Genomic DNA, 27,989 nt, shown 5'->3' with positions numbered 1-27,989 from the left:
CAGCAATAGCTCTTGGCAAGAGGAATGAGTCTATTTACAATAACAAATTAAAGGAGCCATCCTGGGTCAGACTCAACTTACAGCCAGTTTCCAGCAGCTGTCTGTAACAGATATCTAAAGAAGAATGGACAATAAGAACATGATAAACACAAATAAAACTCCACACACCAGAGGCTCTTGATGTAGGATTTTTCTGTGTATTTTTGTAACTGTTTTTTAACACATGTAGATTTTCAATACCCCGTATCACCCCCATTTGCTGTACGGTGAAGCAGAAAATAAGGTTTCCCTCATGTCTCCTTCACACATGCAGTGCTTTTATAGCTTTCTGCAGTAGTTTTCTCTTGTGGCTTAGGAACCTGGAGTTCCTCACTCTGTGTATTAACATGAATCCCTACTTGCCCTCCTCTATCTTTATTAAAACATCTTTTTAGACATTAAGGGACAGAAAGTCCAGATTAGAAACATGGATTATTCAAACTACATATTCCTGTGGTCTTTCACTGTGGATAATGAGTCTTTCTGCTTTCTTTGTTAATCCCAAGAATTCCTAGCATCTGTTTACGCTGTCAGCTGAGGACTGCGTAACACTTTTGGAGACCTACTTCTATTTTATTGAGGAACTAAGCATTTAACAGGCAGGAAACTGGGTAGGAAAAAAGCCAAAAGCCACCCTTGCTAACCCACAGAATTCATTTTTCCATACACCTGCAGGACAGAGTCTTCAAAAGCTGCCTGTTAGCAGCGCTGAAAATCTGGGTAGAGTTGTGATAATGTAGATATTTCCGTGAAAATGAGGGGTGAAGAAGGAAAAGTCTCAAAAGTCTCCCTAGATTGAAAACCTGTAACAGGAGCAGCCCTGTGATGCTCAGAGGAAACACCCAAGAGGCTTCCAGCACTCAGAGCCACATGGATGCATTGCTGAGGGAAGGACACAGGACAGAAACACAGCCTAAAATGTTTATGGCAATATAAAGTGAAACTTCAGCTGTGCTGCCCTCTTCTGTGTACCAGGTAAGAAAAAAAAAGACAAGGAATGTTTAATGCATCTTTTTTTTACACAGGTGCCATCAGTTCTGTGTCCAAAGGCTGAGAATCACTGCACATTCCCCGAGGCTCCTGGTGGGGACCAGTGGGGACAGGATCAAACAGAGCTGCCCTTCTGCTTTAGGTGACAAAGCTTGTTCTTGTTTTCCTTGTGGGGAAACTCCATTTTCCTTACATTTCGAGAAATGAAACTTTGAAGCAGGGACAAAACCCCACAGTCACAAGGGAAAGTTAAGAATGTGGATTGGAAAAGTTTTGTCCTTCTTTATAAGCCAGTGCAGAATTTATGGTGTCTTTTCCTGTGGTGAGTGGAATCACCCATGTAAAGTGTGTGGGAATTTGGATGTGAGAGATGTTATCATCTCTTCCAGGAAACACTCAGAATTTGTCTAGTTGGAATGTGCTGAGTTTGGCAAATTCCGTATTTGCATCATAGCAGTAAAAGGAATCTCTGCTTCTTTTGAATGTCACATTTCCTGCTTTGCCTCTGCTGTTATACAAGACATTCTGGTAAAAGCCTTCAAAATTCTAATTGTAGAGTTATACTTATATGAAAATAATTCTCTCTTTTTTTTTTTCATTTTAAATTGTCGAATTTATTTCTAATTCTATTCTTGTGAAATTATGTCATGATTATAATCATAATATGCTTCATTATCCACCAGTGTCTCTCAAAAAATATTAAATGATCAGTATTTAAGTTCATGATTAAATACAGAGCCCAAGCATGAGCCTAGACTGAGGTAAGAGAACGGTATGAAGTGTGTTTCTTACATAAAGGGGTTTCTAGGCAGTAGACTCGAAAAATGTTATTTTGTGGAAGCAAATGCAGATCTTAATTTGAAAGCCAACCCTAACTAGATAAGTCTGAATCAAAACTCCAGTGATAAAAGTCTGTCTGTCCTAAAAACAAAACTGCAAAATCATGATGCATATCAAGGATGTCCTACACCCAAACCAGTCACAGTGGAGCAGGTAAGAAATAACTTTATTTCCCTGTTCATCTTCCCAGAGGCAAATCCCCACACTTAGGGAACAGCAGCATACTGGAGTCTTCAGTGAGGCTTTCACCTCCCCTTACTTCACTCGGGCATCCTGAGCTGCCCATCAACTCAGGGGAAGGGACAGGGAGTTACTGCTCAGCTCTCAATCTCTGCAGGTCTCATGCAGGAAGAGTTTCCAGTCAGAGTTTTTTTTTGACAGGCACATTACAATGTAAACCTTTGGGCTTTAGGCGCTTCATTTCCCAAGTCATCAAAACTACTTATATTCAGTGAAAGACTCGGTGATCATCCCATTCTCTTGTGTTAACGGAATTCAGCACATTGGTTGCTTTTCATGGCATTTTTCCATGTCACACTTTTGGAAATGAGATCAGAATCAGGCCTCAACATTCTTTTCCCTCCTCTACACTTACTCACAGCAGTAATTAACATGAACCAGGCAAATGTTTCCTTGGCATCAGACTCACACTAAAAACATCAAGTTTGTGTCAGTCAGCCGCTGCCTGCTCGTGTATCCTGGGCTGTGGGGTGAAGGGGTCTTTATTCAACAATTAATGTCATAAAAGAATATGATACACACAGAAAATTGCTTTGCTGCAAAGCCTTTCTTTCACACTCGCCCCTTTCTTTCATATCTTTACAAGGGTTATAAATTTGCATCACTCCTCTGTTCAAGCACAGCAGTTCCACCAGAATCATTCAGATGAATCTACAGCCTTCTAAGGTAACCAGCAGCATGTAGCTAGGCAACAAAAAGGAATATAGTATTTTTCACGAAGGAGGACTTTTCTAGATGATCTCATACAGATGCAGTGCTTTTTTGCCATATAAGAAGAAAATGGCTCATTGGAGAAATGAGTCTGTCATCCTGGCACCATCAAGCCATGTTGATGTATAGGCTTCCCTTGATTAGCTGTGACAGAAAATAACAACACATTCTATACTGTTCCTATTTATTTCTCCATATCTATTACATATTTGTGAGGGGTTTCTACAAAGACTAAAGCCACAAACGATTTTGTGGCAGATTTCATTAACCATCACCCAGATTAAAATGGAATGCTTCAGTAATTACCAAGTCAGCCGAAATAAATTGCATCTCAGTTCAGCTGAAACTGTGTCAGCTTAAAAAAAAAAAAAAAAAAAAAAAAAAAAAAAAAGGGTTTTTTATGAATGGAAAAGACATCCTGTTGTAAGACCAATCCATCACTCTATGTAGGGACAGAGCTGCTGTGGAGGGTATACACTGATTTTTTGCCCATGAAGCGATTTGGTCAAGTGCAAGCGGAAAAAGCGACATGATCCAGCAGGATCATGCCTTGGAGCCCGGGATGAGGGTGATGATCCATCCCCGGCCCCCTTTCCCCACGTTCCCTGTGCTCCTCCTGCCGGGATCCATCCCCGGCCCCCTTTCCCCACGTTCCCTGCTCTCGGCTGTGTCCCCTGGTCCTGTCTCCCAGGGCACCTGCGCTGTCCCGAGGAGCGCTGGCTGTGCCAGCCGCGGCTCCTGTGGCAGCGTTTTTCCCGGTCTGGACCTGCCTGCGGCTGATCAGGGCCATTACATCACAGCCTTGGCAGCTCTCCTGCCTTTCCTCTCCTTGGCATCTTGTTTTATTTGTGTATTCCACAGCCTGCTCTGTGGGCTGGCTTCCATTCTCCGCAGCTGGACCAAGGCACGGTTTGTGTCTCGCCCATCCTGTGGAAGCAGGGATTGCCCAGTGAGGCGCAGCTCCTTTGGAGCCAGGGAAAGACTCGAGCAGCTTTTAAGAGGCTGAAGCCCGCAGAGCAGCAGAATGTCAGAGGAAGGTTCACCGGCTTCATAAAGCTCCCAGAGAAATTCCTGCAGTTTTAAGGATTAGCAGAATACACTGCAAGGGCTAATCTAATATGATGTATTACCTGATGTGTACAGAATTTGCATCTCAGCCACAGTGTTTATTTATTCAGCCATAAAATGCAGGAAAACAGTTAATTGTGTGACTTGGTAACTGCTTAAGTACTTCTCCTGTGCAGCCGAGGGCTTAAACTACGGATGAACTGAACTGTGTGCACCCAAATGCCACATGCACTTAAAGGAAGGCAGATATGCCTGAAATTGAAGTTGATACAATGCTTACTTTTTGTTTGAAGAAATAAATTCACTCTCTTGTTTTACTAGGAATGGCCCAATATTGTCCTTACAAACAAAGGTAAATGTGACAAAACTTTATCTCTTCTATGCTAAAAATATAACCCAGAGGATGACCTCAGTTAAAGGTACTAAGTTTTCAGGATCAGACCCAAAATGGTAAGCTGAAAGGGGAAGAAATTTTTTAAAGAGCTCCTGTTTCAAGCTCCTAGTCAATTTTGTCATTAGTAAGAAGCATTACTGAAGTAGAATTTGACAGGCTTTTTACAATGTTAACTTATATTTCAAAAAACCCACTGCATAAATGTGTTGTTATGAAAATAAGTCAGTACAAATTGGAAGAGAAACAATTTGTCACTCAGCCCTAATTATTTTCCTTCTGCCTAGAAAGTAATTGTTTGGTTTGGTTTTCTTTAAGTTGGCTGCAGTGTTAGTGAAACCATTTTCTGATTTTCAGTAATAAAAACTAGGGGGTTTTGTATTAGAACTGTTAGAGAAAAAGAATGGTATCTGTTGGCATTGATTGTTTTTCTCTGCAAGCATTTCAGATTATGTGGATGATTTATTTGTCACTTTGCAGGGGAAATAAAAAGGTTTTTGCTGCTTAGATACCTTCCTAATCCTTAGGCAGAGCATGTGCCAGCTCTCCCATTAGCAAAGCGGAGAAATCAAGCTACCAGGGACCTCAGGGTTAGGCAAACCTCCTGAGGTTATTTCAGTCCAAGCCACGAGTGGCACATCTGATGGGAACCCAGATGGAACTAATTTGGGTAGATTAGGGGAAAAAGTGCTATGATAAACCATCATCACCAAGTTACGCCAAAATAACGGGAGGAAGAGCTCCAGAAGGGTTTGGTAGTGATGCCTCACCAGTCACTTGGGTCCTGCTGTGCCCAAACACTTTGGCCACTGCACTTAGAGCTGGCCAGTGGGCCAGAGCTCTTTGTCAACTCAAACGTGGGGTTTGTGGCTGTCCCAATGCTCCTGCTCCTGTGTGTGACAGTGCAGTGGGGCAGCAATGCCCTGCAGCAGCACAGGGATGTGTCACAGCCCAGCCAGGCAGGGCACAGGGCCAGGCTGGGCAGTGTCCCCACACACGAACCTCCCCTGCAGGCTGGCAGCTTGCAGGGAACCAGGAAAGCAGAGGGCAGGGAGCTGTTTAGCACCAGGTGATGGGAGCTCATGTATTTCCCTGCCATGGGAAGGACAAAACCTCCAGCAGAGGAGAAGCTCCATGTGAGGGCAGTGGCAGCACAGGGAGGTGTGGCACATCCCTGCAACTTCTCTCTCTTCCCAAAGGTCCCTGGCAGCAGCTGCTCCTCATTCCCAGGTCATATTTCTTCCAAATTTAGTGGAAATTAACTTCTGTCTTGGGCTCTCCTCCTGTCCTGCTCTAGAAGGTGGGCTACAGCAGGAACCAGGGCCTGCCTTAGCTCCTGATCAAGAACCTTGCTGTCTGAAGGGTGCACGTGCTGCAATGAGGTACTGCAAGAAACAAACTGATGAGACAGCTGGCAAGACACCCTGAGCAGTGGTAAGAATGAAACTGAGAGCAGAGTTTCATCCATCCAAAGAACAGGGATGGAGATAACCTGTGTGTGGCAGGATGCAAAAGCTCTTTAGAGGCAGGACATAAAATAATAAATGTTGATAATAACAGTTGATAAAAAGTTGATAATAAGAAATAGGTAAAGAGGTCACAGTGTGACAGAATGTCTTCTGCAGCTACTGAAGGGTGTTGGACAAAAGGAGGGCTCTCTGCTACTCGTGCATTTTGTAAAAATGCCCTGTATTTTTAGCATTTTGTGGAATGAAAATGTTATGTGCTCTTAAATGTTGCTGGCAAATGGCTGTGAGACCAGCCAACCTAAAAACACCTCAACTTTCCCTACTTTGGTTCTCTCTGCTGTTACTTAGTAACATCAGAGAGATTTTACTACAACCTTTTTTTGTGCCTGTGGATAAACGATCACTCTGCCACTTCTTCAGTCTGTATTTATGCCAAGCAGTGCATTTGGTAAAGGGAGGGAAAGTGGTCCAGTTCTCTGCTTGACAGGCCAAAGGGAAATGCTTTTAACAGCTATAAAAAAAATAAATTGTAAAACACAGAGTTTATAAATCAAAGCTCCAGAGAGAGATCTTTATCAAAGCCTTCTATTGACGCAGACACATCACTTTGAGCATGGCCAGGATACTGAAATAGCTTTTATTAATTAACATTTCCAGCGTGTGGCACACACTGCACCACCCCAGGGCCACAAGAAATAATGCCATGTAAGGGTGAAGCTCTTCCATGGACATTCAGCTGCATCTGTGAATACAAAGCTGCTGAGCTGCTTCCCAGCCACTGCTGCACCTGAGGCATGCAGGAGCTGCAGCAGGTTCAGATCCTGCCCCACCCCGAGGTACTGTGGGGTCTGTGAGCCCAAACACACTCCAGAGCAGGATACTGCAGGGACAGCACAGACAGCTGCCCTGGGAGCACATTGGGAGTGGGGAATGCCAGCCAGATGCCCCAGGGAGCTCCTGCCTGCACACTGGGAATGGGGAATGCCAGCCAGCCAGCCCTGGAAGACTCTGCCCAGAGCTCAGGAATGCAAAGCAGATGTCTGCTCCTGGCATTTTTCCTGGACTTGAATGAGGCTGTTTGTATTCAACACAGCTGCTCCGAAGGGTCATCGTTTCTCATGGAATGTGTCCTATTACAAAGCATTCCAGAGGCTGAATTTAGGGGGGGGGGGGGGCATTTTTGAATAATAAACATCTGAAAAGAAATATTTCAAACAGATGAGTGTTTTCTTCTCCCACTTTGTCTCCATACAACAGGAAGCAGCCAGTGAAAATCAACAGGAGGATGGAAGGTTTTCACCAGAATCAGAATCATTAGGTTGGAAGATGGACTTATTAGGACTTATTATCATTAGATAATATCCTCATATTATATATCCTCATATCTAATATTATCATTAGATAATAAGATGGACTTATTATCATTAGGACTCCAGGATGAAGTCCAACCCAACCCTAACCTCAACTAAACCATGGCACTGAACACATAGTGTTCTGTTAAACACATCCAGGGATGGTCACTCCACGACCTCCCCAGGCAGATAATTCCAATACTTTTTTACCCTTTCTGTAAAAAACTTTTTCCTAATATCCAACCTATATTTCCCTTGACACAGCCTGAGAATGTGTCCTCTCCTTCTGTCAGTTACTGCCTGGAGAAAGAGCCCAACCCCACCTGAGCACAGCCACCCTTCAGGGAGTAGTAGAGAGTGATAAGGTCCTCCCTGAGTCTCCTTTTCTCCAGGATAAACAATTCCAGCTCCCTCAGTCGTTCCTCACAGGGTTTGTGTTCCCAGCCCCTCACCAGCCTCGTGGCCTCCTCTGGATGTGTTCAAGCATCTCAACATCCTTCCTAAACTGAGACACCCAGAGCTGGACACAGCACTCAGTGTCCTTCCTAAACTGAGACACCCAGAGCTGGACACAGCACTCAGTGTCCTTCCTAAACTGAGGGCCCAGAGCTGGACACAGCACTCAGTGTCCATCCTAAACTGAGACACCCAGAGCTGGACACAGCACTCAGTGTCCTTCCTAAACTGAGACACCCAGAGCTGGACACAGCACTCAGTGTCCTTCCTAAACTGAGACACCCAGAGCTGGACACAGCACTCAGTGTCCATCCTAAACTGAGACACCCAGAACTGGACACAGCACTCAGTGTCCATCCTAAACTGAGATCCCAGAGCTGGACACAGCACTCAGTGTCCATCCTAAACTGAGACACCCAGAGCTGGACACAGCACTCAGTGTCCATCCTAAACTGAGATCCCAGAGCTGGACACAGCACTCAGTGTCCATCCTAAACTGAGACACCAGAGCTGGACACAGCACTCAGTGTCCTTCCTAAACTGAGACACCCAGAGCTGGACACAGCACTCAGTGTCCTTCCTAAACTGAGATCCCAGAGCTGGACACAGCACTCAGTGTCCTTCCTAAACTGAGATCCCAGAGCTGGACACAGCACTCAGTGTCCATCCTAAACTGAGACACCAGAGCTGGACACAGCACTCAGTGTCCATCCTAAACTGAGACACCCAGAGCTGGACACAGCACTCAGTGTCCATCCTAAACTGAGATCCCAGAGCTGGACACAGCACTCAGTGTCCTTCCTAAACTGAGACACCCAGAGCTGGACACAGCACTCAGTGTCCTTCCTAAACTGAGACACCAGAGCTGGACACAGCACTCAGTGTCCTTCCTAAACTGAGACACCAGAGCTGGACACAGCACTCAGTGTCCTTCCTAAACTGAGATCCCAGAGCTGGACACAGCACTCGAGTTGTGGCTTGACCAGGGCTGAGTCCAGGGGCAGAATGCCCTCCCTGCTCCTGCTGGCCACACCATTCCTGATCCAGGCCAGGTGCCATTGGCTCTCTTGGCCACCTGGGCACACTGCTGCCTCATGTTCAGCTGCTGTCACCAGCAGCCCCAGGTCCCTTTCTGCCTGGCCACTGTCCGGCCACACTGTCCCCAGCCTGTAACACTGCAGGGGTTGTTGTGGCAAATGTGCAGGGCTTGGCACTTGGACTTGTTAAACTCCATGTTGTTGGACTCTACCCATCCAGCCAGCCTGTCCAGGTCCCTTTGAAGAGCCCTCCTATCCTCCAGCAGATCGACACACGCTCCCAGCTTGGTGTCATCTGCCAATTTACTAATGAAAGACTCAATCCCCTCATCCATGTCATCAACAAAAATATTGAAGAGCTGGCCCCAGCACAGAGCCCTGAGGGACACCACTGGTGCCTGTCCCCAGCTGGATGCAGCACCATTCCCCACCACTCTCTGGGCCCGGCCATCCAGCCAGTTCCTAGCCCAGCCAAGAGTGCTCCTCCAAGCTGTGGGCTGCAGCTTTTCCAGGAGTGTGCTCTGGGAGACAGTGTCAAAGGCCTTGCTGAAGTCCAAACAGACAACATCCACAGCCCTTCCTGCATCCACCAGGCGAGTCACCTGGTCATCAAAGGAGATCAGGTTGGTCAAACATGACCTACCTCTCCTAAACCCACGCTGGCTGGGCCTGAGACCCTGGCCATCTGTGAAATTCTGTGTGATGACACTCAGGATAAACTGCTCCATGACCTTACCAGGTACTGAGGTCAGGCTGACTGGTCTATAATTACTAGGATCCTCCTTCTCACCCTTTTTGTGAATGGGTGTCACACTGGCCAGCTTCCAGTCATCTGGAACCTCACTAGGTAACCAAGACTGTTGGTAAATGATGGAGAGTGGCTTCACAAGCTCATCTGCCAGCTCCCTCATCACCCTGGGGTAGATCCCATCTGGGCCCAGAGATTTATGGACATTCAAGCAGCTCAACACTTCTCTGACTGCCTCCTCCTGGACAACAGGAGGACCACTCTGTTCCCTGACACCGTCCACTAACCCAGTATGACAATTATCCTGAGGACAAGCCATCTTCCCACTAAAGACTGAAACAAAAATGACATTAAGCACTTCCTTCTCCTCATCTGTAGTTACTAAGTTCCCTCCTGCCTCCAATAGATAACAAAGGTTGGTCTCATCCTTCCTTTTACCATTAACATATTCGTAAAAAGATTTTTTACTATCCTTTACAGAAGTTGCCAAATTAAGTTCAAATTGAGCTTTGGCTTCCCTAATTTTCTTCCTAGGGAGGAACTGGTACATTATCAGCAAGTACAGAGGTGAAGGAGCCTGGACAGGAGGGCTTGGGACCTTCAGCAAAGTCACTGTGGTTTCTATCATAAATACAACACCCACATCACTTAAACAAACACAGCAGATCTAAAGTAATCAGATTCTTCATCCCTAAACAGCAGAAGCCAGACCTCTTCTTTGAAAACCCATAGCAGATTCCCTTTCCTGAAAAGTCATCCCCCAACTATTAACTATAAATGTAAACCATCAAACACATTCTGTTAAATGTCATAAACCATTCTGTCCTAAACCATTCTGTTGCTTCGCTGAGAAGGTAAATGGTACAAAGTGCATCCCCAGGGCTGCTGTGCAGTGTGCCTCATGAGGCAAGTGCCAACATCCCAATAAATTATTTAACGCTAGTATTATGAAGTGGTGAAAGCCAAGCAGAGAGCTTCAGCAAAGCTCAGCTGATTTACTGATCCCTTCTCTGTTTGGATTGCAGGTAGAAGCAATCTGTTGGCAGCTTAGTCATCCTCCCATTTTTGCTCTGGCACACACTTGCATTTCTTTCTTCCCCAAAATCTGGGCGGAAAGTTTATTTTCTTTTTTAAAAGCCACCAAAACCCAGAAAAAATCGAACCAACCAAGCGTGGTGCCCAGGAGCTGCCTGCATGCATTACCATGGCTGCAGCTCCATCTGTGGTGCAAATGTTGGCAATGCCAGAACTCATCAGCCCAGTGATTCAACAGGAGAGGCAGAGGAAAGCTGGGTCATTCTGCTCCTTGCCCAATATTAACATAACATTAACATTATATTACTGTCTTTATTTGCAGTTTCATTCATACATCCCAGCAGTGCTGCCCATCCAAAGGCTGCTGAGCCAAATGAGCAGGCTGAGGCTGCTGCAGAGTTGGCTTTCTGCAGCCCTGGGCAGACAGGGAGGCTCAGCTCTGGCTTGGTTTCTCTCCTGCTGTATGACTTTAGATGTCACACTTGGAGCACTGGGCTGCACTGATGGGCTTTACACAATGTCCATAAGCTTCACCCTCTTCAAACAGCACCTGAGACCCTCCCAGAGAAAATGCTACTGGACCACAAAGCACTGCCACCAAATTGGTGAGCACAACCTGTATTTTTAGAAAGTGTATTTCTTATTTTCCAGATAACTGATGGCAAAGAAGGCAACATTTTGATGGGTGCATGCACCAGAATACCCAACAGGATTTCTCAACAGGTTGTTATTTTTCCATGTGGTCCAGGACAAGAGACATCTTTTACAAAAATTCAAATTAATTCTTAATGAGTTTTTCTACTGTCAATGTCTGCCAAAGACAATAGTTTAGTGAATGCCACAAAGCAGTAGCTTGGGCTGGGTTTTGGCATTAAATCTCAAGGCATTTAGAACAAAACATCCTTTAGCTGTCAAACACTGCCAGCACAGCCTTTCAGCAGAGCCTGCTGGACTGTCCCTACTGAGAACTGGTAATGACTCCTGTATTGCAGATGCACAAATAAAACCTCCTTCAAAGACACTGTATTTCCTACCACAATGAAGTAGTAATTAAAAATAAATCATGTTTTACACAGGTCTAAAGACTCCTCCATATTTGGCTAATCTAAGGTAAGGTAATTAAAACCAGACACGTGATCTGGAAGTGTGGACACTTACTGCTAATTGTCCAACTTTGCACACACCAGCTTGTACAACTTGTGATGGGTGAAAGTAAAACTCTACTAGCAGTCTGAAACTGTCACAGAAACGTTAAGATTTTAACTAAAAGTTATCTTTGTGTGCTTGTGAAGTCCAGTGTGCAAAATCCACTTTTAAAATGCAGCTTATAACTTATTTTAGTAATGAGAAACCAATTAAAAAAAAAGGTTGAAAAAAATTTTAATGGAAAATTGTACCTATGCAATGACTCATACAATTAAAAAGCCAATTGTATTTTTGTAGCAGTCTGTAAAATAACTCCCCACATAATATTTTTTGAAAGAGCAAAGAAACATTTATTCAAGAGAATTTAAGTGATTTTATTTTGCTCATAGATTTATGTAAATTTTAACATCACCACTTATATACAAAATTAGTCTAATAAATCAAACACCAATGATTTCCTCACCAGGCAATTATGAACGAGCAGACAAACACTGATTCACCACTTCCAGCAGGTGAGAGTTTTCCAAAGCAGCTGCCACACGTTCTTTATCAGCAAGCTGTTTATTAACTGTGTAGAAAAAGCCCACAAGAAACCAGTCAGGACACTGGGACTCGATGTCTTCACACCAAGCCACATAATCACAGTTGCCATGGTGCTGCAGTTCTGAGGATGCCAAGAGCGGCTGCCTGAAGGCAGAGCCTCTCTGTCATCCCAGCTTTGCAGTGAGCTGGCCATGATTCAGCAGCAGGGAGCTGTTCCAGAGGTGTAACACAAGAAATTCCCATTTTCCTCCCCCTTTCCGAGGGCTCAGGCAAATCAGAGACTGTCTGAGAGCACAGACTGCCTGAGGAGATGTTTAAAGAACACTACAGGACAATTTAAGTGACACTCCATGTTCCTGTTCTGGAACATCCCCCAGAAGGCGATGCACAGAAAGTCCCAGACACTGAGCAACTGCTCTGCAGCTGTGGGAATCTCTCTCCTCACTAACTTTCAAGATTAAAACCAATATAAAGAGCACACAAGAGAGGAACTAAAAGCCTTACCTGCGTGTTCAGAGGCATGTGTTCCTGGCGTTATATGAACATCCAGCTGAAACAGCGGCACAAAAGAAACACGGGAAAAGTTCAACAAAACATTGGAAGATTAAGTTCAAACTAATAAAAATAAGACAGTAACAAAAAGAAAGGAGAAAGGACATTCTTGCCACTATCAGTTACTCTACATAGCAGAATAAAATGAAAGTCTAAGACTGCAGAGTATTGCATTTGCACATGCTTAAGGCTGTTTCAGACAAGGGTGAGACCTCTCCTCCTGCCGTGCCCTTGCAGCGATTCCCCCCAGAAACCCCTGCCCATGACAACAGCCCCAGAACCACAACTCTGCACTGATACTTCAGCCCACTGCCCTCTCTGCTTCCTGCAGTCTCCCACACACAAAAACATGCAAATGCTCTAGTTATTTTTCCACTGCAAGCTAGTTAGCTTCCTTCCCCCCCGCCCCCTTTTTTTTTTTTTTTTTTTTTTTACTTTTTTTCCAAACACAACCCCCCTCTCTTGGTCTGCCTGGTGCTTTGACTGCTCACCTTGAACCTGTCGGGCAGGGAGCGCAGCAGTTTGACCTTGATGGAGAGGCCGATGAGCGTGGCCATGCTGCAGTGCGGGATGGTGGGGGTGAACTCCACCGACACCGTGCTCTCGGCATCGTTCACCTGCGGGGACACAACACACCCGCTGCTCACACCGCGCACCGCCCGCGGGCCGGCACGGCCAACCCGACTGCTCACAGGTTTCTCCACTGACAGTTTTCAGTACTGTGTTTAGGGAGCACGATAAATATATTTAAATAGTATAAAAAAGCAATTAGTTATCAGATGGCCGAGGCAGTGCATGCCGGCGGGATCTCACTTTCACTCGCACTTGCTCGACGACGTTCAGCTCCTCCAGGGTGAGCGGGTGCTCGGGGTCATTGATGGAGCGGATGAGATGTGCGGGTTAAGGAAAACGGCGATGCCCTCCTGGGGCCGCCCGCGCCGCCCACCCAGCCCCGCCCTGCCCCTGCCCTGCCTTCCTCGGCCCTGCTCCAGCCCTGCCCATCCCCTGCCCTGCCCATCCCTGCCCCTGCCCTGCCCTGCCCCTGCCCATCCCTGCCCTGCCCCTGCCCTGCCCTGCCCCTGCCCCTGCCCATCCCTGCCCTGCCCCTGCCCCTGCCCTGCCCTGCCCCTGCCCTGCCCTGCCCCTGCCCGGCCCCTGCCCCTGTCCCATCCCCTGCCCTGCCCTGGCCCATCCCTGCCCCTGCCCCTGCCCATCCCTGCCCTGCCCCTGCCCCTGCCCTGCCCCTGCTCCTGCCCCTGCCCTGCCCTGCCCCTGCCCTGCCCCTGCCCCTGCCCATCCCCTGCCCTGCCCCTGCCCCTGCCCCTGTCCATCCCTGCCCTGCCCTGCCCCTGCCCTGCCCTGCCCCTGCCCCTGCCCATCCCCTGCCCCTGCCCTGCCCATTCCCTGCCCCTGCCCATCCCTGCCCCTGTCCCATCCCTGCCCGGCCCCTGTCCCATCCCTGCCCCTGCCCTGCCCTGCCCCTGTCCCATCCCTGCCCGGCCCTGCCCTGCCCCTGCCCTGCCCTGCCCCGGCCTTGCCCGGCCCTGTCCGCCGCTGCCGCAGGATATCGAAGATCTCCCGGTCGTCGATGGCGTCGGGCAGCTCGTCGTCCTCCTCGCGGGCCGTCACGGGGCGCTCCCCGGAGCGGCGGTAGATGAGCGGGTTCGCGTTCTCCAGCGGCGCCGCGCCTGGGCCCGAACCCACCATGGCGGCACCGGCACCGGAACCGCCCGCACCGGAACCGCCCGCACCGGAACCGCCCGGACCGGAACCAGGCCGGACCGGAACCAGGCCGGACCGCGATGGGCGGCGCACCGCGCGGGGCCCAGGGCAGGGGCGGGGCCGTTCCGCCCGGGGGCGGGGCCGTTCCGCCCGGGGGCGGGGCCGTTCCGCCCGGGGGCGGGGCCGTTCCGCCCGGGGGCGGGGCCGTTCCGCCGGGGGCGGGGCCGTTCCGCCCGGGGGCGGGGCTGTTGGCTCCCCGGAGTCCGCGCCGGGCTGGCAGCGGATGGAGTCGGCGGCGGGGTGTCCGCTAGGGGCCTCCGGGCCGGGCCCGGTGCTGCCAAGGATGCTCCGCTTAAAGTTGTTTATCTCATCTCTTCCCTACTTTGAAAAGTTAAACAAAAAAACCCCACGCAAATTTAAACTGGAGGGATGGAGTGTAGCGATGACATATTTTGGCTTCACACACCCCTCTAAAAGGAGGTTCAGGCAAGAATTAACTATTCTGATTTTTCTTCGTTTTTTGTTAGTTTCTAGTTATTTGTAATCTCTCGTCCCGGTTGTTGGCGGGGCGAGGGGGTATGTTGGGGGTTTTGTTGCTTTGTTTTGTTTGTGGCGATGTTTTGGGGATATTTTTATTGTTTTAAGGGGGTTTTAAAGACCTTTATAGTATTTGAGCTCTGGAGTGTGTTAAGCCTTGCGCTGTTCTCTGCCGGTGGCACTGACAGCAGGTGAATGAACTGCGACTGGCGCTCCCGCACCGCGCTGGGCCATTGCCAGCGCAGGGAACGCGGGGCGGGGGCTCTCGGGGCTCTTATCGGCTCCCGGGGCTCTTATCGGCTCTCGGGGCTCTTATCAGCGCTCGGGGCTCCTTATCGGCTCTCGGGACTCTATCGGCTTTCGAGGTTTTATCTCCTCTCGGGACCGTATCGGCTCTCTGGGACCGTATCGGGCTCTCGGGGCTCTCTCGGCTCTCGGGGCTCTCTCAGCTCTCGGGGCTCTCTCAGCGGCTCTCTCAGCTCTCGGGGCTCTCTCAGCTCCCTCAGCTCTCGGGGCTCTATGAGCTCTCTCAGCTCTCGGGGGCTCTCTCAGCTCTCGGGGGCTCTCTCAGCTCTCGGGGGCTCTCTCAGCTCTCGGGGGCTCTCTCAGCTCTCGGGGGCTCTCTCAGCTCTCGGGGGCTCTCTCAGCTCTCGGGGGCTCTCTCGGCTCTCGGGGGCTCCCTCAGCTCTCGGGGCTCTCTCAGCTCTCTCAGCTCTCGGGGCTCTCTCGGCTCTCGGGGCTCTCTCAGCTCTCGGGGCTCTCTCAGCTCTCGGGGCTCTCTCGGCTCTCGGGGGCTCTCTCAGCTCTCTCAGCTCTCGGGGCTCTCTCAGCTCTCGGGGCTCTCTCAGCTCTCGGGGCTCTCTCGGCTCTCGGGGCTCTCTCGGCTCCCTCAGCTCTCGGGGCTCTATGAGCTCTCTCGGCTCTCGGGGCTCTCTCGGCTATCGGGGCTCTCTCGGCTCTCGGGGCTCTATGAGCTCTCTCAGCTCTCGGGGGCTCTCTCAGCTCTCGGGGGCTCTCTCGGCTCTCGGGGCTCTCTCAGCTCTCTCGGCTCTCGGAGCTCTCTCGGCTCTCGGGGCTCTCTCGGCTCTCGGGGCTCTCTCGGCTCTCGGGGCTCTCTCGGCTCTCTCGGCTCTCGGGGCTCTCTCGGCTCTCGGGGCTCTCTCGGCTCTCGGGGCTCTATGAGCTCTCTCAGCTCTCGGGGGCTCTCTCAGCTCTCGGGGGCTCTCTCGGCTCTCGGGGCTCTCTCGGCTCTCGGGGCTCTCTCGGCTCTCGGGGGCTCTCTCAGCTCTCGGGGCTCTCTCAGCTCTCTCGGGGCTCTCTCAGCTCTCGGGGCTCTATGAGCTCTCTCAGCTCTCGGGGCTCTCTCGGCTCTCGGGGCTCTCTCAGCTCTCTCGGGGCTCTCTCAGCTCTCTCAGCTCTCTCAGCTCTCGGGGCTCTATGAGCTCTCGGGTTTGTATTTGGCGCTCTGGAGGCGTTGGCTGCAGGTCACGCTCACCATTCAGCCGCGCTCCGTGCCCCCAGTGCCCTCGCTGGGACCTTTGTCCTCTTCTCTTCCGCAGATCACCGGAGAGAGTGACCGGGAGCCCCATCGGGGGTGAAAATGTCTCCGAGCCCCATCGCCTTGCTTTGCGCCCTGTTTTGTAGCGTAGCCTTCCTCGTGTGCGGGGCAGAAGGTGAGCCCCGCGATGTTGTTTTTGCAGCTGGGGAAGCCACTGCACCAACAAATTCTGATGATTTTTTCAAACGCAGTAAATCTCTTATGCTTTGGTTTCCGATCTGCAAAAATGCCTTCATGATGCAAAAGTTACTGGGTTTGTGAGATGAAACTGGTTTTGAGATGATTTAATGAAAATTAGGCTTTCTGTCTTTTTTAAAAGGTAACATTTCTGAATTCTCTAAACTAAATATTTTTAAGGTCTTGTTGAATGATAAATTTAGGAAATGGTAGCGGTTTTGCTGTTTGCTCTGAAATTTGCTCTTGTACAGTGACCAAACCCTGCCCTACCTGGCTCCAGGTGTCACTGGAAGGGGACAGGGGGACAGGGCAGGGGGTGTCTGTCATTGCACCAAAGCAAAATGAAAACTGAACAAAATTGAATAAGCTGAAATGTTCTAAATTAAGCAGTCAGTTAAAAATACTTAATATAAAAGTCAGTGTGATAAGTTTGAAGATGCAATTTAATTATTTTTTTTATCTTTTGTGTTACTTAGGACAGAGTGGTGCTGAGCCAGAAGTGACTACTGCACTTGGACGGCTCAGAGGGACACAGACAAATGTGAAGGGAACAGACAAGCTTGTGAATGTTTTCCTTGGAATTCCTTTTGCAAAAGCCCCTCTTGGATCATTGAGGTTTTCCCCACCTGAACCACCTGAACCCTGGACTGGTCTGAGAGATGCAACTTCTCACCCACCACTGTGAGAGCTGTTCATTTGTAGACAGAACCTGCCCATGCTGGTCAGAGTTGTGTTTATTGGGGTGCAGAGGCCTGGTTTTGCTGAGGAGTTTATATTTGGTATTGGATACACTGCAAGTACTGGAGTATTTCTAGTACAGGTGTGGAGATGTGCTTTTACAGGCTGATTATAGATAACACAAAATTCAAGCACCCTGTGGGCATTCAGACAAGGGCCAAAGAAGTGTGTTTTTTTCTGCCACTGTTACATTGATGCTACAGCAGTTTAGTACTAATAATTGTGCCTTTTTTTTTTTTTTTTTTTGTGAAGCTGTCCTCAAGATCTGTCCTTGTTGAAAACAGCTGAAAAAAACTTTAAAGAAAAGCACCTTGCATTCCAAACGTCTGAGGACTGTTTGTATCTCAGTGTTTACAGCCCTGCTGGCTCAAGCAAGAAGGACAAGTTACCTGTATGTAAGCCATTGAGGCAAACTTGTGTTTTATAAAGCTTGCAAGTAATGATTGCTCCTAAGAGACTTAATTGCTTTTTGCTGCACAAGCAGAAATAATACTAGCATGTAAAAATCAAAGTCCACTAATCTGAAATTTGCCAGCCATGGTGCTTTGGTGATTTGGTGTTCCTCATTCTCTGATGTTGTTTTCCTTTTGCAAGTGAAATCTGCAAAACAATGCATAAAGGTGTGTCTCACCCTTTTGTTTCCAAGGTAATGGTGTGGATCCATGGAGGCAATTTTTTATTTGGGGGTGCTGCTCGGTATGATGGCTCTGCACTGTCAGCCTACGAGAATGTTGTGGTGGTAATAATTCAATACAGACTGGGACTCCTTGGATTCTTCAAGTAAGAACACCTATTTCACTTTTTACAAAGTGCTTGCTGTTGTGTTTAAAGCACAGGTAGTTCTGTTTGCTAAATCTGACCTTTTGAACCTCTGAACTTCTGAACCTCTGAACTTCTGTATCAGCTTCGCGTTGTTATAGTGGTTTAAATGTACGTAATTCACTGACATCAGGATTTCAGAACACTGAGAAATGTCTGTACATTCCATCTGCGTGGTCACGTGAGTGCACGATAGCAGGTCATAGCCTGCTATCAGAGGGCTGTAATCTGGCTTATTTGGTGCTGGACAGGATGTTTGTTTTGGCCTTTGCTTCTGTCTTCTGCTGTGTAAAGCAAAAAACTCAGGTAGATCAAAGGCCGGGGATACACCTGTGCAGGGCTGAACAGAGAGTGGAGGGCAGTCAGGGGCTGTAGGTCACTTTGCACCAGACAGAGATTGCAGAGATTGCCTTTGCTGTGTTGTCACTGTTGCTAAGAGGTGGCTCTGCTGCTTTCCTTGCAGCACGGGTGACGAGCACGCCCGCGGGAACTGGGCGTACCTGGACCAAGTCGCGGCTCTTCGCTGGGTGCAGGGAAATATTGAGCACTTTGGTGGAGACCCAGCATCTGTCACTCTCTTTGGGATATCTGCAGGATCTTGTGCTGTCTTTGCACATGTAGGTATACAGTAGACAAAAATAAAAATCTTCAAAAGCTCAATTAATGTAACGTTTCATGCTTAATCCGGTTTTCGACAGGAAGCTTAACAGCACATTGGGCTAAATGGAGATTTAGCAAATAAAGATGTATAATTCCCCACTGAATCCAGGAGCTGACTAGACTATAACTAGCATAAAGTTATGTGGTAAGGATGTTAATGTAGAATAAATACTTTTTGTTCTTCTCTTCCTGGCAGGTGTTATCTCCTTTATCTAAGGGTCTCTTTCATAAAGCAATATCAGAGAGTGGAATTATAATTCCCCCCAGTAAAAATTTACAACTTTCAACAGATCTTGAGGTAAGCTCATTTCTTTGCATTTTAAAGTCTTTATAGCCTAAAATAGGATACTTCTATGGGATACTTTGTTTAAATGAGAAAAGGGGGAAAAATCATTGCATACTGTGCAACAAAGTTGATCCAGTGTATTGTTGCAGCACACCTGTTTAGTTTCGGTCTGTTTGGTGTTAGAAACAGATTGTACAGCTGTATGATTATAACAACCATGGGCTGACAAAGGTGTTTTCAGTCACACACGTGCCAAACTAGGAAAATGTCCATTTTCATACCCACTGTACTCTATATAGTAACTGTGGCACTAATTATGGGAAGTTTAACAAGAATCCAGAAGAAGAGTTCAGTTTTTTATTGATCTACAGTCTTATAGGGAGAGCCTTTATGTGAAGTAAATTAATTAAATGCAAAACTAAAAGAAACCACATTAAATAAAATCACTCTCTATAAGTGCCTTTTAATATTTTTTCCTGTATTGGGAGATAGTAATAATGTAAATGTTTCTTTCCTTATTTGGTTTATGCTACAAGCTTGTATTGTCTCTACAGCAAAGTTTGAAAAACAGTGAATGGAAATACAGCAAGAAAGAGAAGTACACCAGAATGATTTCACTTTGTGATCAAACTGCAGCATTTCTAGTAAAATAAAACACTCAAAGATCTATCAAACTCTACCTAAATCTGCCACTAAATCACTAAAGCTATTACAGCAGTGTGTATAATGATTTTATAGCAGTGCTTTGTTGATAATTTACAGAAAATTGCCAGTGTCTTCAAGTGTGAGACAAGCGATTCCCTCTCCCTGCTGAACTGCTTGAGGAAGCAGGAAGCAGAGCACATAGTCCTAAAGAGCAAGGTAGGTGAGACTTCATGGCAACAGAACTTTTTAATGGCTCACTTGCAAAACTTTAGCTCAGCCTCTGATCAGAGTTCATTGATAGTCCATTCCAAAGTTGATTTTTCTTATCTTTTGTCGAAATACTCCCCTGTCCTGGTTTAGGGCAAATTTGTGAGGAAACCTCTGAATGGGGTTCCTCTGGGGAGCAAACCCAAACGGCCCCTCCCCCCCAGCCTGTCCAGGAAAAAAAATTTCCTCAGAGAAAAGTGGAAAAAACTATTTATTTAACAAACAAAATGCCCGTGAGCATGAGGAATGAAAAAAAATTAAACAACAAAACCTCTCACTGCTCCGAAGAGAGATGGCAAAACTGAGGAAGTTCTTGCCAGGAGTTAGCTCTGCTCTCTCTGTCTCTGATCAGTCCCAGTCCCTTCAGTGCTGGGAAATGCCGAGGTCCAGGCCCCAATGGGCCACGGGTGCCAGATCCCAGTCCTTCTCTGGGTTTTCAGTCCAGAGCAGATTTAAACAACCCCAAGAAAAAAATAGTCCAGGAAGCTTCTTTGCCTCAGCTAGCTAAACTAACAAAAGGAAAAAAAAAAACCTCTCCCTGGTCACTGTCCGAGTATCCGACGAACACACCGTCCCGAGGAAGAAGGAAAAAAAAAGAATGTGGAGGAGTGAACACTTTTCAAAACAAACTGTGTGTGTCTTCTTCCCTGCTCACCCTCAGAACCACTCCTAAAGGTACAGAGCACAACCTACAGCACACACAGAACAGACGACTGGGGATACAGAGGCATCATAGTCACCCCAGGACATCCCCAAATGCTGAAATAATTTCACACGTAATTTGTTCCTGGAAGTCTTGGCAGTGTCACAGTGCCTGTGAAGTTGTGAGCACGGTTTGAGCATACCTATGTTTTAATGCCAGAACAGCACAGGATCAGGAACCATTGCATTCCTCTACACCCTGACCCAGCCAGGCCTGCATTTTATATTCCTGTGCCAAACGAAATTTATGCTAACAGTGGATGTAAATTCTTGTTGGAAAAAATTGGAAATACTGTTAACAACTAATTTGATCTTGTACTTTTCTCTTCCTTTAGGAAATCTCATTTCTACCCTTAGTTTTGGATGGAGTGTTTCTTCATAAGCCGCCTGAAGAGATACTGGCTGGAAAAGAGTTCAATGCAGTCCCATACATGATAGGAGTCACCAACCATGAATTTGGCTGGAACATTAGATCAGTAATTTAATGCTTATTCTTATTTTTAATGTGTTTTTAATGTTTGTGTTAAGTAATAGGACAAGTCTTTGCATTGTTGGAAATACATACAAGGCAAACATTGCTTACACCATGGCTGTGCAGTGACCCAGAACCACTGGGTCATAAGAGGGTGAGAGAGGCTTCATCCTGCAAGTTAAGCTACATAGGCACATGAGTTGGAACATCAGTTTTGTACAGTGTTTTCCTACCCTAAAATTTTAATCCCTCATCCAGGCAGAGAGAGGAAAAGGAATGCAATGATCAAGAACTTATTACTCAAAGACAAATAAAGCCAATCCTTTCCCCCACAAGGCTCAGTAGTCAGGGTTGATACACAGTGTGCTTAAAAATATGCCTCTGATCACCTAGACCAGCTTCCCCTGGGTGTCATTACCACCTTGCAGAAAGAGCTTTCATTTGAAAATCTCATCTGGGGCAGAGAGAGGGGACAATGCAGGTGTCCCAGCCCATTCTCCTTTCTCATGGGAACTTAATGGGTAACTCCAAAACATGAGCAGATGCTCTCAGTGCACAAAAACTGCAGGAGATGGATTTGTGTCCTCTCTCTTGTGCCTTTCTTTTATTTCCTAAATATTCAGATTCCTTTATTATGCTTTCTTACAAAGCGTTTGTTCTGAATCTATGAAGCAACTGTCACTGGGAGCACACAGGTTGTTAAGGCCCAGCAGAACAATGCAAAGTGAAATCTGCTTGAATTTATTTTGCAGACAGGAGAGATGTTTTATGTAATGCTGTAAAAGAGGAGGAACACTGCATTATCCTTATTTCAAAGGGCTCAAACAATTGGACTAGAGACAGACTGCCAGTGACTTTTAAGATCTCCACCAAGAGAATGAAAATAAGCCTGTGAGACAGAAGACACTTTTTGCTTCAACTCTGCCCTCATGTTTTCTAGTCTTACAAATTTCTTAATGCTGATTTAAAGATAAACTATGTATTAGGAGTGGTTTATGCATAAATCATCAGCAAGGCAACATTTACTGCAGTAAATACAAGATTTTCAAGACAGCTGCTGCATTTTTGCATATGATGCGATGCTGCAAAAATAAACACCAGTTGTAAGAATTAATGGAATAAGGTAGTTCCAATATTTAAAATAATGGAGACATTGAATGGTGCTAATAACATTGGTGTTTTTCTCTGTACAGACATCAAAAATGCGAGGTTTGAGGGAAATAGGAGATAGAAAATCAATTGCCTCGACTGTAGAGGTTTTTCTACCAATGATCGTAAGTACTGCTGCGCTAATCTAATTTGAGAAGTGAATTTTGTTTTTCATGTATGTAACAGATTTGGGTCTCACTGCTTGAGTCATAGTGTTACTGAGGGCTGAGGTCATGTTATGCTTTGAGGAGAGTCCCGGCAAAGTTGACAGGACCAGCGTGCATGGAATTACACAGAAATAGAATTGAGTCAGGCCTGGGATTTGGGAAAATGCCTTTTTCATTCTAGACTTCAACCAATGGAATTGAGTCAGGCCTGGGATTTGGGAAAATGCCTTTTTCATTCTAGACTTCAACCAATGCTTTTATCTTACATACTTGTGAGATTACTGTAATAGGGTTCCTAATGCTGAGGTATCTCATGGCTTATCTGCTTAGGGAGTTTCAAGGCCTATTTTTCAGTATGTTTACATTAAATGTAGCTTTTAAAGTAGTTACTTTGTACTCCTAGTTTTGAGGTGTATCTTTCAAGCAGCAAATTGTAACCCCAAAAACATACACTGTGTTTGGAGATCCCATTGGTCTTGTCCTCTTGTCTAATGGTCCATAAATCTTTCAAGGACTGAGAATTTACTTTTGTGATTCCCATCTCTCCTCTCCTGAAGAAAACAGAAGTTGTAGATATTGTCAGGAGAAATTGCTGAATCTACACTTATTCCTGTAGAGTTTTAAACCCATGTAAATCTGGTGCAAATTTCACCTGAGGTGGTTGGTTTGTCTGGCGTTTTTTGCCCACAAAAAGCATGAATAGGTTTTGTTTCCCATTAACGTGGGTGCTGTCCTGGACATTTGTGCCTTTGCAGAATCTCTGAAGTTTAAAAGATGGCAATTTTAGCTGCTAATTCAGACAGTGACTGTTTGCTTGTTTCTTGTCTCTTAGGATGTACCCTCAGATCTTCTGCCCATGATCATAGATGAATATCTGGGGGACACAGAGGACCCTGCAGAGCTACGGGATGGATTCCTGGACCTGATGGGGGACATGGCAATTGTCATGCCAGCCATTAAAGCACTGAATTATCACAGGGGTAAGCTGATCAACAGCAGTGGGACACTCAAACCTCCTACTGCAGGCTGGATCAAATGATGCAGACACAAATCCTGTCATATGTAGCCAACCTTTCTTGAGATTCTCACTGGGAACATGAGGAATGATACAGGTCTGCAGGGTTGTGTGGAGTCCCTTCTGTCTGTATCAGTGTTTTGCACTGTGCTCATAGTCACAATATATTGAGAGCAGAGCATAATAACACAGGTTAATGTTTCCTAACTGAAGTATGCAGGCTTAAAACATATCAAAGCAACCTATGTCCTTTGGTTGCTTGGCTGCTTGGGAAGTCAGCAGCTCTGTGGTCTGTAAATTTTCTGGTGTTTAGGTGTAGACAAGCCATTCTAAGATACTCAAAAGTGGAAATAATTTGATATTTTGTTTTCTGTAAGTTTTCTTAGAGTGAATTTTTGTGTGTGTGTAAGTGCTGAGTTCTTAATTTTGCAATAAAAGTACATATTTGAATGTAGCACTTACACTAGAAATGTGCCCAGTATAAAGCTTTGTTTAAAGTAGTATTTTAAACAGCTGATGACAGCTGTAGTTTATGTATCTCTTCTGTAACTCTCTAATGTTATGTCTTGCAGAGTCTGGAGCTCCTACCTACTTCTTTGAATTCCAGCACCGGTCCAGTGCGTACTGGGACAGCAAACCAGACTACGTGAAGGCTGACCATGGGGATGAAGTTAGTTTTGTCTTTGGGGGGCCATTTCTGGCCGGGGAGATCCAGCTCTGCAGTAAGGAACAGATACCATTCACTCATTAATTGCTTCTGTAACCTTGGCATTTTTCTAGTCAGTATTCTATTCATTTTCATCAGATCAATGTGCATATATTGGCAGTGAGACCAAGCCATGACCCTTTCTCCTGGCAGAATTGGTTTTCTGCATTTATCCCTCCTCTCCCTCCTCTCCCTCCTCTCCCTCCTCTCCCTCCTCTCCCTCCTCTCCCTCCTCTCCCTCCTCTCCCTCCTCTCCCTCCTCTCCCTCCTCTCCCTCCTCTCCCTCCTCTCCCTCCTCTCCCTCCTCTCCCTCCTCTCCCTCCTCTCCCTCCTCTCCCTCCTCTCCCTCCTCTCCCTCCTCTCCCTCCTCTCCCTCCTCTCCCTCCTCTCCCTCCTCTCCCTCCTCTCCCTCCTCTCCCTCCTCTCCCTCCTCTCCCTCCTCTCCCCTTTACAATTTGCTCCTTCTGAAGCACAGTAAATTCCACATCTTGTCAGCAATTCAGCAAATATGATATTTGCTAGAAAATTCCCTGTCATTATCCCAGCACTGTGCATGAATTTGCCAAATAGCTTTGGCTGACAATGAAATTAAAGGGAAGGTCAGTTAAACTTGCAGAGTGCTTGGGAAGCAGGAAATCCAGCATCTCTTCTTTTCATGAAGAGTTTAGGCCAGTGTCTCCTCCTTTCCAGGAAATCCCATGAGCTGTCAGGCTCCAGAGAACAGGGAACTTGGTTTCTTTGCAGCTGTGTTCAGAGAAAGGTTTAGAATTCCAGTGTTCCATTTTCTGTGTGAAGATCCAGTGGTTTGATCTGTTTTGCCTCACAATTCAGTTAATACCTGAGCATTTATTCAGATAGAGCTGGTCCACTGAGGGAAGATTAAGGGAATACTCCCAGAATTTCCATGAGGTTGTGGAAGTTCCTTCTGGCAGATTCCCAGTGAATCTGCCAATCACTGAACAGTTAAGAAACATGATGCCACTTCCTAAGGAGCATTATGAATCCAGCAATATCCTTTAATTTTACAAATGCCTAAAACAGTAATACTCAGCATGGAGTATTTTCTTTCCCATGGAACAGATTAGGAACAGTTTTTATTTTGACAGAGTCACAAAAATTCTGCTTATTTAAAGTGAATTCACTATTTTTTTTCTGCTTTTATTTTTTGTCATTTGCACAGTAGTTCATAGTCTGGTCAAAGCCTACATCTGTGAAAGTATTTCCTTTTATTCCATTGAACTTTGGAGCAATCCAGCTATGTTATAAAGCCCTCTGTTAATCTGTTACCAGAGCCTTTTCCTTTTGCTTATATAAATGTATTTTTTTTCACTTACGTACCTTTGGCACTAGAAAACAGTGAATAGTTTCTTTTCCTCTTTGCCTAAATTTACCAAGGGCTTTAAGATACCAAACATTTTTCTTAGTGTATTGAGATGCATTTATAATTAAAAACACACAGGAATTGAAATAATTACTCACCTAGTGATACAATGACTTATGTGTAACTGTATTTGAAGAAATACTCTTGAAGTGCTGGGAAATGGAGTGGCACCATCTTGTGTGAGAATGAAGAAATCTTTGCCTACTCGTGCTCTGAAGAACAGGAAGAATGTCAGTCCCACAAAACTAGGATGGGATCTAGGAAACACTGCCATGTGGCCCATTCCTGGAGCTCTACTGGGATGCAGGACCCTTGGGGGTTTCCTGGAAGGTTACAGGCACATCACCCTATTTCCTTGTTCCCAAATTCCCTGATTTCTACCAGTAGGGTAATTATGCTGAAGTCATTAATGAGGAGTGCTGAAATCCCTTGATGCTTAATACTGATATTTTGCTGGCATGTCTCTGTTGCAACTGCCAAATTGTTGCAGCATATTCACTCAGGGAAATGCTGTTGCTGTAGTAGCAATATTTTGATTTCTCCTACATGGAGTATTCTGTATTTTGTCTTTCAGGTGTAATAGTGTATACACTATTCTGTATTTTGTCTTTCAGGTGAAGTTACAGAGGAAGAGAAGAATCTCAGCAGAACTCTGATGAAGTACTGGGCTAACTTTGCTCGAAATGGGTAAGAATTGTGACATTCATGACAGATACTGCTGCTTTGCACTGACTCTGGGGGAAATCGGCTGATTTATTGATTCAGTCTTAACTTGAGTGATTGAATTCCCCTGTGACTGAAAAGGGCACTCACTCTTTCTTTCCTCTTGCTTACAGAAATCCTAATGGAGAGGGTCTGGTCGAATGGCCATCTTACAACCTAAATGAAGAATACTTGCAGATAAATCTACAGCAAAAGAAAGACAGAAAGTTGAAAGAGAAGAAGGTAGAATTCTGGAAAAAAGTGATCCTTGAAAAGGCAAATACCAAAAGCATCCAGAACAAGAAGTTTAAATTAGAGTTATAGTTTACAGTCTAAACATGCACATAACATGCAAAATAATAGAATATTAAAAAATTAATTGAAGTATATTTGAGGATAAAATTGTGTTTCCCTTCTTTTCACCTTTTCTTTGCAGTTGTAATACTTGCACTTGTTCACCTTATTAATTCCAGTTGATCCTCACTTGCTAAATACCAGATTTCCACAATGCTCAGGTTTTTCTGTCACTCCCTCATGACTGAACACAGAATGTAGCAGCAAGGTTGTTTTAATAAAGTGAAATCAATAAAGACACAATTTGTAAGACTCTCTTGATGCCAAGTTTATTGGTGGTAAAGACATTTTGGTGTGATGTGGATACAGAATTGTCTATGGAAAGAAAGTACAGGATGTTCTGCTTTGTCAGTTGGGTTTACAACTAAGGATAGTTCAGACTGTTGTGGTATTTAATCTCAAACAATAATGCTGGAATTAAGACTTCTCCCAAATACTAGAACAGGGAGAAAAATTCTCCAGCGCCTGTTGCCTCAAGTTTGCCTGCTTTTCACTGTTTGCATTTTGTTCTCACGCAGCTTCAAGTAAACTATGTATGTTTTTAGAAAATTAACGTTGTTTACATACTTCTCCTCTGGGAGGAGAAAGAAGATTGATGGTGATGTTCACCAGCGAGGTCGAAGAGGAGGCTACTTGTGTAGCCAATCTTGGCCTGTCTGTAAAACTGTATATATTATGGAGTCAGAAAAATAAAGTAGAAGCTTTCCTGCTTGACCTCCTGCTGCCTGCTTCGTTCTTTCATGCTCCTAACAGCAGCCACAAGTGTGACCCTCCGTCACAAGCGCCCTCGGTTCTCGGCTTTGGAATGTAGCTGGAACTCCCCCACACGGATTAACATTTCTGGTTTTCCCCAGAGCTTCTCTCTGCTGTCCCCTGCGCCACCAGGCCGTGCCACTGCCCCTGTTGGCACTGGCTGACAGCCTCACTGCCAGCCCTGGGTCTGTCCCGGGGCCACCGCAGGGCCCTCTCTGGCTGAGTGGCGCTTGGGCTGCCGAGAACAAGGCTTGCACTCTTCCTGGCAGAGTTGGCAATCGCTCCTCTGCCATGTCCTTGTCTCCTGTAGCCGGCTGCTCCAGCTGTCCCAGCCACATCCCTGCTCACACTGGGGCCCCACAGCAGCGATGCAGCTGCACAGATCCTACAGGGCAGTGAACATCAGTTCTCCCTCCCTTCAGCTCCCCTCTGTATCTCTGCAAGAATTTTAAATCGTTCATGGCTAATAATGTCCTACAGCAACTAGCTACCCACCCCTTCTTTCCAAATTACTGGAAGGAGTAGGGTGGGATTTTCTACATCCTCTTGCCCAGGTTCTGTT

At 46.3% G+C, this 27,989-nt stretch overlaps 2 protein-coding genes across 2 annotated transcripts in view; one reads left to right on the top strand and one right to left on the bottom strand.

The window, feature by feature from the left end:
• Window positions 1-11,871: 11,871 nt before the first annotated feature.
• CIAO2B (cytosolic iron-sulfur assembly component 2B) overlaps window positions 11,872-27,989 on the bottom strand; it is a 128,953-nt gene continuing 112,835 nt past the window's right edge. Inside the window, exons 2-6 of the mRNA XM_066327996.1 lie at window positions 14,186-14,354; window positions 13,431-13,510; window positions 13,109-13,234; window positions 12,570-12,615; window positions 11,872-12,090 (exon numbers count right to left, since the gene is read on the bottom strand). Of these exons, the coding sequence (XP_066184093.1) occupies window positions 11,993-12,090; window positions 12,570-12,615; window positions 13,109-13,234; window positions 13,431-13,510; window positions 14,186-14,324 (489 nt within the window). The 5' untranslated portion in view covers window positions 14,325-14,354 and the 3' untranslated portion in view covers window positions 11,872-11,992. The remainder of the gene's footprint in view (window positions 12,091-12,569; window positions 12,616-13,108; window positions 13,235-13,430; window positions 13,511-14,185; window positions 14,355-27,989) is intronic.
• On the top strand, window positions 14,611-26,926 carry CES2 (carboxylesterase 2). The gene is made up of 14 exons (XM_066327984.1): window positions 14,611-15,241; window positions 16,436-16,549; window positions 17,088-17,292; window positions 17,602-17,740; window positions 17,996-18,129; window positions 18,632-18,785; window positions 19,025-19,126; window positions 19,877-19,975; window positions 21,064-21,204; window positions 22,394-22,474; window positions 23,349-23,496; window positions 24,104-24,253; window positions 26,233-26,305; window positions 26,455-26,926. The coding sequence occupies exons 2-14, from the start codon at window positions 16,477-16,479 to the stop codon at window positions 26,642-26,644; spliced, it is 1,689 nt and encodes a 562-aa protein (XP_066184081.1). The 5' UTR covers window positions 14,611-15,241; window positions 16,436-16,476; the 3' UTR covers window positions 26,645-26,926.

This window comes from Sylvia atricapilla, chromosome 12 (genome assembly GCF_009819655.1).
Source record: "Sylvia atricapilla isolate bSylAtr1 chromosome 12, bSylAtr1.pri, whole genome shotgun sequence".
Lineage (NCBI taxonomy): Eukaryota > Metazoa > Chordata > Aves > Passeriformes > Sylviidae > Sylvia > Sylvia atricapilla.
Note: the sequence above shows the minus strand (reverse complement) of the source record. Positions and strands in the feature narration are given on the sequence as shown.